We start from the raw sequence: 12,201 nt of genomic DNA, 5'->3' as shown, positions 1-12,201 counted from the left end.
GCCCCACAATTGCTGGGTGTCATCATAATTACCACCCCCCACACCCTCCCAAACCCTCCTCCCTGGAGACAGGACCACAAGCCAAAGCCAGGGCCCACCTGACCACAATCCAGGCCCAGTCAGACCCTTGGAACAGAACCCTTGGGTTCCATTGGTGGCTGGGGAGTAGTGTCACAATGGGACGGGGGGGTCCTCTGGGTGGTGTGGAAATGGTGAAGGGCAGCATTCCAATCCAGGGGCACAACTGCCCACAGCCCCTAGGGACAGAATGAGGCAAGGCAGGTTGGGAAAATCTCGGCCTGAGCCAGTCCTGTAAGTTCTAATCCCCGTGCTTTTGTTTAAGGAAACCACCCTCACCAGAAGAGTCCCATCTCTGCTTAGGGAAATTCTCCCCATCCTTCCAGATATAATACAGTTGTCATTTTTTAAGCCATCCTGATCCCTTGCTGGGGAGGAGGAAACCTTGTCCTTTCCCACTGAGCTGGCCCATAGGAGCCAGAGAGAAGCAGATTTCACAAGATTGTTGTTCAGCCTGAGGCCCAGGAGGAGCCAAGCCCCACCAGCTCACCACTCACACATGGGCTTCCGGAAGTTGCAGAGACAGAGTTCTCTTCTCCTTACCCCTACCCTGGACATTGCCCTGCAAAAATCTGGAGAGAAACAGGAACATCCACAGGGGAAGCTGAGACCCGAGCTTGCCTGATTACCCAGTCAGCAGATGCAGCATGTGCTTGGGGGACAGAAAAAACTGGGACACCAAAATGTTAAGAAAAAAATTTGAAAAAAAAAAAGATTTGCTATTTCAAATAAAGCCCTTCCAAGTGTTCAATGTGGAAAAACTCAGACAGGTGTTGAACCTCTTTTTGCCTATTTTGCAGTTTATTATTTGGGGGCAAGCCGACCCTGCAGCTCTCGCAAGTCCTCCCTCCCACTGTCTGAGGTCACATGAGTGGCTGGCCTTGAGCCCCTCAGCCTCCCTGGAGCTCCCCAGCCTTAAGCCCTAGGCAGCGTCACTGCTGGGGCTGGAGGGACCGAGCAGGCCAGCACAATGGGCCTCCACCATCAGCAGTGGGGCAGATGACCAAACAGGGAGCACCCCTCTGCTTTGTCTAAACGAGATCCCGGGACTCTGGCTCATTCTCTGGGTAGAGGAGCACTCCAAAATGGCCAAGATTGAATTTCTGATCTGCTCAGAGAGATAGAGGCTCATAATCTAAATTAAAGAAACGGTGTTTCTTGCAGACATGAGTTTACAGAACTAATATTCACACCATCTACAAATGTTAATTATTTTTGTAAAAAATCATGAAGTCATTTCTGTTTCCCTTGATTAAAGATTGAAAAAATTAATAAATATTTGGGTCCTTTCCCACATTGGGGCTGAATGATTAGTGACTCTGGCTCAGGAGAGAGCCATTCTGGCTCATCTGGAGACTCTAGGAGCAGGAGGAATCCCAGAAGGAGCTGGAGAGACAGGTTTCTCCAAGAGGAGGTTTTTAACAAGAGGGAGGGGTTGTGATGGTTGATGCAGCAATGGAGAGCGAAGAGGCCCTTACTGCAGCTCCTTACCTGTGAGAGAATGAGAGACCAGAGGAAGAGGCAGGAGATGCAGCACCCTTCCAAGAAGGGTGGAGGACACAGGGCTTCTGCTGGATTTGGAGTGGCGGCTCCTGAGATCCAGAGTTGAGACTAGGGGGTGGAGCAGGGTGGGGTGTAGACTAGGTCAGTGCAGCTGGAGGCAGTGGGGACAGTGGTGAGGTACAGGAGTAGTTGGCTGGAGATATTCAGGGGGTTCTTAGGCTTTAGACATTGCACTAGCAAACATGAAATGTGTAATGTAGTGGTCTTAATCTCAGAGGTGTCTCTAAGGAGGTTAGACACTGGGCCTAAAGGCCAGGGGGTTCTCTCTCCAGGCTGGAGCCAAGGGACCCCCGGAAGCCAAGTTCCAGGGAACTTGCCAGGAACAAGCCAGTGAAGAAATCAATCAGTGGGTATTCATGTCCCCACTCCATCATCAGGATGTTGTGAGGATAAATTGAGGTAATAAATGTTTGCTATTAATTTTATTGCTGTAATGATGTCCTGCTTGGTTTCTCTGCTTCTGCTTTTTCCCTTTCTAACTCATTCATGTCTCCAAACAGTGATTTTTAAAAATACAGATCTTATTGGGCCACTCCCTTGCTTAAAGAAAACAACCAACCAACCAACCAACCAGCAAACAAACAAATAAAAAACAGTGGCTTTTGCCCTCAGAACAAAATTCAAAATTAAGGATGTGCTTAACAAGCCCCACTAGCTTGTGATTCCTCAAACTCTTGGAAATCCTTCCAACTGCAGCACCTGCCCATTAGTCTTCATACCTGAAAGGTCTTCTACACCCCCTGCCTGCCTTCTCTTCAACAGCCACCTCTGGCTCACACTTCAGTTGTCTCCTTAGACATCCATTCTCAAGAGGTCCTTCCATGCCCCACATGCTGGGCCAGCTGTGTTGTTTAATGCCCCACATCCTCATCCACGGCAGTTCCCTGGAGGTTCTGGGGATCAGTTCAATAGCTGCAGATGAATTGTGGATCTCTGGTTCCAGCTTTCAGCATGCTTTTGGAGGCAGGGCAAGTCACCTGGGGTCTTCTTGATGGATCAGTACATGGGTGACTGGGAAAGCAAGTGGGACAAAGACCAGGGGTGCATGAATCAATCCCCAAGGAGAACTGCCATAGCCCTACCCATGCTGGCCACTGCCTGGGTAGAGTCAAGAACAGACCCACATATCTTCTCCTCTGAGGTCCCAGGGGTCTCAGCTGCAGACCTCAAATCTGCAACTGCTAAAAGACAAACATTTACCCATTAACCGGGACAAGCTACAGGGCATTCCTAAATACATGCAGAGAAATATCCTTCTCTGGATCCAAGCATCTACGGTCCCTCTTAAAAAAAAAAAAATCTACAAAGATCCACCTGAAGATGAAAGGTGAGTCCTTGCATTATGCTTGTGTCAATGAAGGGTTCAGTTAAGTCTCTTCCCAGAAATGAAGATCATTCTGCCTCAAGGGGGTGCGAGTCTCCACATCTTAGAGGAGGAAACTGCACTCAGCTTTGAAATGACAGTTTCCTCACTTCCATCCAGGTTTTCTTTTTCCGATCATGGCAGTTTCAGCCCAGGCTCCACATTGTACCAAGGCAGACTTTTAAGTGTCCCCAAGGAGAGAATTTAGCTTGGGGGGGAGGGGTCCATGAATGGGTATGCAGCAGGAGGCTAAATAGAACTTTTGCCCATCACTCCAAAGCTGAGGCCCATGAGTAATAAATAACCACACATCCACAAGAGAGAGACCGGGCACATCCATGCTGGATTTACAAACAGCAAAACTGGTCCAGTACCTACCCCACTCCAGACTACAAAAGAGAAGGTGAGTGTGAGGGAGGTTCTGAAAGAACCCTTCTCAGCGATGCACTGGGGTGCCTGTGAGAAGAAGAGAATGGAACCTCATTCCCTTGTGCACAGTTGGCTAAAGATGCCTTTGAGGGCAAGGCAAAGAGAGGTGGCAGTGGCTGAGCAGGCTCTTTCTCCATCATTTGGTGGGGCAAAGATGCAAGGTGTTCTTCTGCCAGGTAGCCTGGTTTGAGATAGCTTGATGGGACCCCACCCAAGAGAGCTATCTTCTAAGAAAAGGATGCCACAGGAAGAGACTATTTGAGGAGTAACACTGGGGGCAGGAGCTGAGGAGGAATCCCAAGAGATCAGGTGACTGCATTGCTCATCCTAAGAAACAATGCAGAGGTCCTGAGAGGATCTTTAAAAAGCCCACAGATATGCCCCCTGGAGGAGCCAGCTTTTGGAAACCTGCTGCAATGGATGGATGATCAGCCAGTGTTAAGCCTGGAGAGAATGGCAAACAGCGGCAGCCGAGTAAAAAGACCTCTACCCTTTTCCCTCTCCCTGGGTGGGCCCTGGAAGAGTCAGAAGCAGCAAAGCATGAGGGGGAGGAAGTGGGGCAAGGAGAGGAACAGAACAACCCCCCACACCCCCTTCCTCATGTCCAGTCCCTGAGCTAGGAGCTAAGTATGCAGCAGGGGGTTGGAAGGTCTTTGAAAAGACGGCAAGATTGAAGTTTTGATTTAGACTGGATAAGGAGTTTTCTCTTAGCAATATCAAATGTTCTAGGGGCCCCCATCTTAGCCAGGGGTGCCTGGTCCAGGGATTAGAAGGAAACTTCTCTTCATCTACACCTTTTCTTCCACCTACCTGGATGGAGTCCACAATTTCAAATTTTTTCTTCTCCTGTTCCCACATATTTGCTGCTCTGTTCTGGGCTTGAATGGGTGTTGAGGGATAGGGATGTCCAGATTAAGGGGATTGGAGGAGCCACACCCCCAAGAGACTACCAGAGAACAAGCTGAGCCCACGACACACTAAGACCCTAACCGGGAGAAGGATATTGAGGGTGGGGGCTCTGGGGTTGAGGTGGGTGAGGAAGGGAGGGAGGTCCTCCTCCAGATGCCTTGGGGATTGGGCTCAGCAGCAGGGGATGGGGCCAGGTCATGGTGTGCCACCTCCCTCCACAGCAAGCCTGGCCTTGCCCCTGGGTCCTCCCAGGTTCTGGCCACATGCAGGGCAGTGTTTAGGCAGCTCCCCTGATGCTGACAGTCTGGCTCTTCCAGACCACAGTCAGAAGTAAGTGCTGCTGACAAAGGCCACTCCTGGGCTGGAAGTTTTTCCTGTGGCCTTCGCTTCCTTTTCTGAGGGTGCTGGCTTTGGGGACCTGGAAGGAGCAGAAGGCCGTCACTGGCTGCCCAGGAATTAGTCACTCCAGGGCAGTGTGCCTCGCCAGCCCCTCCCCAAAGTAGGCTTTGGGTCAGATGTCTGTGCTTCCCGAGGGCCCCACACTAGCCCTCCAAGCAACAAGAGTAACAGTGAGGTGGAGGCCTGGGCCTCTGGGAGAGGGGCCACTGACGGGAGGCCCAGGTCCTGGGCTACAGAGAAAGCAAACAGCTCACCGTTGTGAGGGGCCCTGCTCCAAGTCCTTGATGGTGTCCTTCAGGGGCTGGCCATGGGTCTCTGGCAGCAGGGCACAAAGCAGACCTGCCCCGATAGGGAGGCTGCCGTAGATGAGCATAGGGATTGCAGCCTGGTACTCGCCCAGCAGGATCACAAGCGGCGTAAGGATGCCCCCAATCCGCGAGATGGCGGCCACCAGCCCCATGCCTGTCTGCCTGAGGGAAGGCCAAGCAGGCTGAGCAGACCCAGTCTCACCTCTAGGCCACAGCCCCTTTCTTGGGAGAGCCCAGATACCTTACTATGTTTCCCAAAGGCCTGTAGGGTCTCCAGCCTCATGCAGGCCAACCCGAGCCCTCCAGCTCTCTGCTCCTGCATAATGAACTACTTGTAGACCAACTGTGTGCCATGCTTCTCCCACCTCCAGGCCTCTCTGTCTGCCTGCTATACTCCCACTTACCTGTCAAGACTACCCTTCACACCTGAGTGTTCTTCCTCCTGGTCCATTTGTTCTTAGGTATATCCCATATTCCAGTCCCAATCAGGCCAGGGTATGGCCTACTTCCTTACCTGTCCTCCACCAGCCTGGGGTCAACTTGAGGACCTGGACTGGGTTTCTGGTTGCCCTGGACCCCACCCAGCACTGCTGCCCCAGGGCGAGCTCTGTCAGTCATTTGTGGAATGGTGGTGAGGGTGGACAGAAGGATGGCCAAAACCAGGGTCTCAGGAACGGAGGAGCAGGAGTTGCACCAGCAGCCCTTACCGGATGACGGTGGGGAAGAGCTCAGCAGAGTACACATAGGAGATGGTAAATCCTGCAGCTGTAGCAAACTTCCCCACAACAGCCAGCACAGTGACCACCATGGGCAGATCTGGGGAAGAACACTTGTCAGCCACATGTTAGGTAGGTAGCCCCACCCCTGGGGCCCTGTCCGTTCCCCTGTCTGCCCAAACACCTCACCCCTTCTGTACCCGACACCAAGGGAAGCAATGGCTGTTTGTGCGGCCCCTGATGGGAGGTCGGGGAAGCCAGCCCTGGTACCTGCTGGGACGAAGACGATGGCGATACACATGAGGCCACCCAGAATCAGAGTCCCCAGCTGGCTCCACTTGCGGCCCAATCTTTGCATAACGAAGATGCTGGAATAGCGGGCAGGCACCTCAACTGCTCCAAAGATTAGCTGCGTCAGGTAGATGTCCAGGCCAAAGTCCCCCACTTGGAGGCTCAGGCCAAAGTATCCCAGACTGTCCACAAACCTACAAAGTGTCCAAGAGTCCCTGTCACTCATTTCTGGTTGATGGAACACCATGACACCCAGAGGGAGAAACTGTCTTGGCCAGAAGTCACAACAGGAGATGACAGGACAGCCAGGGAGAGATACGGTAATCCCCAGACAGACCAACACAGCCAGAGACAGCCACCATCCCATCACTCCACTGACACACCCCAGGGAAGTAGCAGCCTTTTGGCTTCATCCTCAGGGAGGGGCATGGGCCCTGGTGTACTCACCAGACATAGAAGAGAATCAGGGTCATTTTTCGGAGCTGGGGATGTCTGAACAGATCCAGGGCATTTCCTAAGGGGCCTGTCTCCTCTGGGACCAGCTGGGAGGAAGGTACAGAGTGAGGGGCCTGGCAGAAAGGTCATATTGGGGGGCAGGGTGGGGCCTGAGTGTGCAGGAAGTACCTGGCTCAAGAGCTCTGGGGAGACTTTCCTCCTGTTGACTGAAGCTGCCTTCTGGATCACTTGTTTTGCCTCCTCTACCCTCCCCCTGGTCAGGAGCCACCGTGCAGATTCCGGCAGAGCCCTGTAGGCCAGGGGGAACAGAGTCCTGCAGAGCCTCCCCCCTCTTCCAGGAAGCCTTCCCAGACTGTTCCAATGCACATTGAACCCTGCACCTCAGCCTTTACAGGCTCCCTTGCCCAGGCCAGTTTCTGACTGTCCCAGGGGATGAATCTGGGTGCTAGACTCCAATCACACTATGGCACAGCTAATTTAGGGGTAGCCCATTCCCAGGAAGTGTCTCCTCACCAGAAGTAGAAGAACAGCAACAAGACAGGCGCGGTACCGGCGATCTGGAAGAGCCGCCAGTTGGGGACGCCGTAGGCAAGTCCTGCTAGTGCCATCTGCCCGACGGAGAAGGCACACAGGGCCAGGACCACAGCCTGGGTCCTCTGTGAGGGACCCACCCACTCGGTAACTGTGGGAACAGAGGGGCTGAGCCTGGGCCAGACCTTGCCCACCTACCCCTGTCACTCCCCAGATGCCACCTGTGAGGGTCTGGAGATTCAGTCCCAGCTCTAGAAGCTCTGCTGTGCCCGGTGCATGTCCAGGCTGAAATGAGGTGCCTGGGCCACAGGCCCTGACCCTGTGGTGAAGCTTCCTGGCCCCAGTACTTACGGAGGGTGACATTGCTGAAGGCATATCCAGCGACAGCAGTAGCCACCGCAAAGCGCATGGTCACGTAGAGCTCAAAGCTGGGCACGAAGGCTGTGGCCAGGCCGAGGAGGGCAACGAGGAGCAGCTGAACCAGGATAGTGGCCTTGCGGCCAATCCTGGGGCAGCAAAGAGGCAGGTCTATGGGGGAGGCGTCCTCTTGAGGGTCTATCTGAGAGGGAATAGGCAAGGGACACCCACTCCTGCCCTGGAATCGCTGAAGGGGAGCCCCCATTTGAGAGTGGGGGAACATGACCTTGTCCTGGAGTCCAGTGTGAGGAGGAATAAGGGGGAAGCTTGGTCCTGGGCCAGGAGCCTAAGAGCGTGCTAGGCCAGATGTGAACTGGTCAGGGTTCTTACCGGTCACAGAGGGGCCCGAAGATGAGAGACCCAACAAGGAGCCCGGCCATGTACACTGACTGCGAGGTCTCCGTCAGGTGCTTCCGATCACAAACCAGGTCAAACTGAGGCAGACACAAGCAGATGTGGCTAGGGGCAGCACTGAGGGCAGGTCCTCTACCACCTGCCCACTGCCTACATCTCTCAGGGCAGACACCCATGGTTCCCGGAAGGATATTTTTAAATTTTAAAGGGAAATGCAGCAATATTCGACATCTGTCGAACATAACCCAAAATATAGCTCAGGAGAGTTCACAGTTTCAACAGATCATACTGCATTCTTTTCGGTGACATCACATCTAAGTGAAGCTGTATTTTTGGCAGTAGCTGTGATGAAAACAAATAACACGTGAAAATCAATGTTGAACAGAAAATGGTAGGGGGTGGTATCCGAGGCTTGAGAAGTTGTACAGTTCCCAATAGGCACACACATCCTATCAGTAGGTAACTGCATTTATTTGAGAATTAAATAAAAGATTTTTTCAACTTATGCATATTATTTTTTTAAACAGCTACTAAGTTGTCAGGACATAAACACTTGTTGAGTTGTTTGGATCCAATTACTTAATAGAACTGTCTCTTAGCCTGGGACACCATGTAGAAATCACTGACACATGAGGATGCAAAATTTGGGAGACAATTAATTGCTGCATCCTGACAAATGGGGCCTTTTCCCCACAGGCAGGGCACCCCATCCCTTTGACCCACTTGGGCCTCTCCAGGTGTGCCCGTCTGGCTGCAAAGCCCTCCCAAAACTCTCAACAGTCAGGATCCTAAGGAGGCCTCACACACCAGTTAGGACAGAGGGACACACACACACACACACACACACACACATACATGTCTACTGCATGTGCACACACAGTTCAAGTGACTGATGACACCCCCACCGGGTTACAGGCCCCTCAGAGAGTTCAGTGTCCCTTGCACACAGATCAGCTCCTGGCACACAAATAATGTTTGTGGGGGGGATCATGACATGTGAGCTCTCTCCCAGAGTTCATGGGCATAGCTTAATAACAGCAATGACTAAGGCCTTTTGAGTGCTTACTCTGTGCTAAGTGCTTTACATGCATTATCTCATATAATTCTGGTAATAGTCCTTGACTTATGTGATGGTTTGAAGCTGTATGATCCCCCAAAAGATCATGTTCTTAAATTTAACCCATTCCTGTGGGTGTGGACCCATTGTAAGTAGGATCTTTTGGTGAGTAGGATCTTAACTTGAGATGTGACCCCACCTCACTCAGTGGGGTCCTTTGTAAGAGGATAAAAGACAGAAAGAAGACACAGAAAAAAAGTCCCTCCCTGAGAAACTCAGAGAGAAAAGCCAGAAAAGCTGAGAGTCAAGGATGCACACAGAAGCTGAGAGAGGAAGCCACTGAAGCCAGAAGCTGGAAGCAATGAAACCCGGGAGAGAAGGGAGAGACCAGAAGATGTTGCCGTATGCCTGGCCATGTGACACAGGAGCTGAGGCTTGCAGTAGCCAGTTTTCGGGGAGAAGGTATCATCCTGTTGATTCTTTGATTTGGACATTTTTCACAGCTTCAAAACTGTAAACTTGTAAGTTAATAAATTCCCATTGTAAAAGCCAACTCTGGTATATTGCATTTTGTCAGCTTTAGCTGGTAGATAAAACTGAGGCAGGGGAGGTTAAGCACCTATCCCAGGTCATACAGCTGGATGGCAGTGGAGTTGAGATACCCCTGTTCCCCCAGACAGGGACTGAAACTGAGTGAAGTCTAAGAGAGTATCTGCTGAATTAATGAATGAACAAATGCCTACAGCTAGCCAACTAGCCAGTGACCATCTGTTAAATAACCTTTAGCAAGAAATTAACCAGCCTAGGAGTTACCATTGTGCTAACACTTCCATTCTCAAGGACAACTGTTAATTTTTAAGAAATTATGTCCAACAATTAACTGTGATTGTCCCTGGGGAACAAAGCAGACAGGACAGAGGACTTGGACTTCTTGCACCTAGTTCTGTTCAGCAACCACAGATTGCCTTCATAGTAAGATGATATTTAAAATAAATAATGATAAAAGCCTTCTGCTGCCAGGCACTGGAGTCAGAATTGAATGGTTTTATGTGAACTTGAGCCTGTTAGCCAATCCATCTGTGTCTCAGTTTCCTCTGTACAAAATGGGGACAAAATATAATACATAGTATCCCGACAAGAATAAAGGAATGAACACATGTAGCATGCTTAGCATAGTGGCTGTCATACAGGAAGCTGTCAGAAAACGTTAGCTAGTGTGAGGGTGCACTGGCCCAGGCCTCATGACGCTCACAGCTGGTGAGACATCTCAAACCCAAGCAGGGTACAGTGCTCTGAAGGCATGGGTGCCAAGCTTGGAGGCTTCCAAGGCTGGCACCCCTGGTTAGTGGCCACTATTCACTACCTCCCTGCAGTTTACATACACCTTATCATTCCCTTGTACAGCAGCAGAGACTGAGGCTTGGAGAAGTGCCAAGCCTTGCCCAAGCTCATGTGGTGGTGTCATGTTATAGATGATACAGAGATAAAAAGAGTTCCAACTTGGGATGCCAGTCATCAACACCCCTGCCCTAGTGGATGGTTCTGTGAGTCCTGCCACAGTGGCCTGCAGGAACCATGCTCTCAGAATTCTGCCTGCTTTCCTCATAGCAGACCCCATCACATCTCCCTCTCCCATTCCAAAATCTTCAACGGCATCCCATGGCCCCTAAGAGAAAGCCCAAAGTCCTTAGTGCTGTGTCTAGGCCCTTACGAGCCGGCTCTTGCCTATTCACTAAAAACTGAATGTTTAATGTCTGGGCTCAGGATTTGTCACAGGCTTGGGATGTATACCATATTAAAGAAGGTGAGAGTTAGAACTCCCTGACAACTCCAGCCCCTTGGGTTTCTCAACTATCTGTGCTGTCCCCTTCTCCTGCAGGGAACTGAACAGCAGGAGCCCTGCACAGGAGTCCCAGCTCCACTACCAACTCACTATGTCGCCCTGGCCAAGCCGTCTCCCCATCTGTGCCTTAATCCCACTATCTGGAAAGCAACGGAGTGGGACTAGATACTTTCGGAGGGCCCCTTACTCTGAGGTGACTGGGAAACTTCCTGTTTGTCTGCCTCGGTCTCTCCCAAGAGAATGAAGCTAGCAAGAATGAATGTTTCGTTATCCATGGGACAGGACCTAGAGACACAGGCATCCTCCAGCACCCCAGAGGCTAGCAGACAGAGAACTACAGAGAGAAGCTGGAAGGGAAGAAGCCCAAGGCAAGCAAGCAGGAAAGTAGATGGGTGGATAGGGAAAGAGAAGAGAGGAAAACACAGGAAGTTAGGTAACCAGGCAGGCCTGTAGGAGGCAGACTAACAGACAAAGGGCAAAGGGACAGGCACATGGGAACACTGGATAAAGATAAGGGCACAAAGACAGGAAAACAGAAGGGCACAAGAAGAAAGGCAGGTGACTGGGCAGGTGAGCAGAGGGACAAACAGGGAGAGGGAGAGACAGAAAAGGAGAGGCAGAGATGAATGGACAGATAGGCAGACAGACTACACAGAAAATCAATACAAGTAGATGGCCTATAGGTAGAGGACAAAAAAGAAAAACAGGATGACTGGCAAAAAGAAAGATAGGAACACCAGTAGTCAACCATGCAGGCATAGGGGCAGATATACAGAACAGAGCAACGGCCTATGACCAAGGGCAGAGGGGCAGACCGAGGAAATGACAGACCCAAGACAGACAGATAGGCAAAGGGAAGCCCTACCTCGTTCTTCAGGGATAGAGGCCTGTCTTCAGGATAGTCCCAGCCAGTCTCACAAGGCTGTGTCTCATTGAAGCGGTGGCTGAGGATGTCCTCCAGGCTGGTGTTGTCAGGGGGTGGCCGGAACATGAGGCAGGGCTCAGGGCTGCCCACGGCATCAAGAGGCACGCTCAGTGCCAGCTGCTGAGCAGCACTCAGGTTTAAAGTGTGGCTCTTGACCCAGGCCACTGAACAGTGGTGGGTCTCCTCCAGGACCATGAAGACCTGGGCAAACATGTAGAAGGCAAACAGGAAGTTGGGGACACTCAGCAGTAGCAGCAGCTGTACCTGGAAGCGACCAAAGTCGCCTATCTCAGCCAAGACTTGGGCAAAATGAGCCATATCTGCCAGTCACTACTTTCTCGGACTAGAGCCACCCAGTAGCTCTGAAGCTTGGCTCTGGAGCACTTGATCCTCTGGGCAGTGGTGACAGCTCCATTAATATTTAATCCAGCCTTGCCCAGCTCCACCTGCCACCCCTCAGCTCCCTAGCTGCAGCCTGGGAAAGGTAGAATATGATGAAAAAATAGTTCACTTTGGCTGGCAGATCTGAGGATGTTATATTGACAAGTTTTATTGACCTGTG

General features: G+C 51.4%; 1 protein-coding gene across 4 annotated transcripts; it reads right to left on the bottom strand.

Moving 5' to 3' along the window:
* Positions 1–898: 898 nt before the first annotated feature.
* Positions 899–11,970, bottom strand: SLC22A13 (solute carrier family 22 member 13). Of its 4 annotated transcripts, none has more exons than XM_037847384.1 (10): positions 11,580–11,970; positions 7,791–7,894; positions 7,395–7,549; positions 7,026–7,194; positions 6,681–6,801; positions 6,504–6,598; positions 6,036–6,250; positions 5,757–5,865; positions 4,996–5,211; positions 899–4,760 (listed from the first exon to the last, which is right to left on the bottom strand). In XM_037847384.1, exons 1-10 carry the CDS (start codon positions 11,955–11,957, stop codon positions 4,667–4,669), a joined length of 1,656 nt encoding a protein of 551 aa, XP_037703312.1. In that variant the 5' UTR covers positions 11,958–11,970; the 3' UTR covers positions 899–4,666. The 4 variants fall into 4 exon arrangements, with proteins under 4 accessions (XP_037703312.1, XP_037703313.1, XP_037703315.1 ...); XM_037847389.1 differs by lacking the exon at positions 899–4,760 and adding an exon at positions 5,291–5,365 and having other exon boundaries at positions 5,174–5,211; XM_037847385.1 differs by lacking the exon at positions 899–4,760 and having other exon boundaries at positions 5,014–5,207.
* Positions 11,971–12,201: the final 231 nt, after the last annotated feature.

The sequence above is a fragment of the Choloepus didactylus genome, chromosome 1 (genome assembly GCF_015220235.1).
Source record: "Choloepus didactylus isolate mChoDid1 chromosome 1, mChoDid1.pri, whole genome shotgun sequence".
In the NCBI taxonomy this organism is placed as follows: domain Eukaryota; kingdom Metazoa; phylum Chordata; class Mammalia; order Pilosa; family Megalonychidae; genus Choloepus; species Choloepus didactylus.
This window is presented reverse-complemented; position numbering and strand designations above follow the sequence as displayed.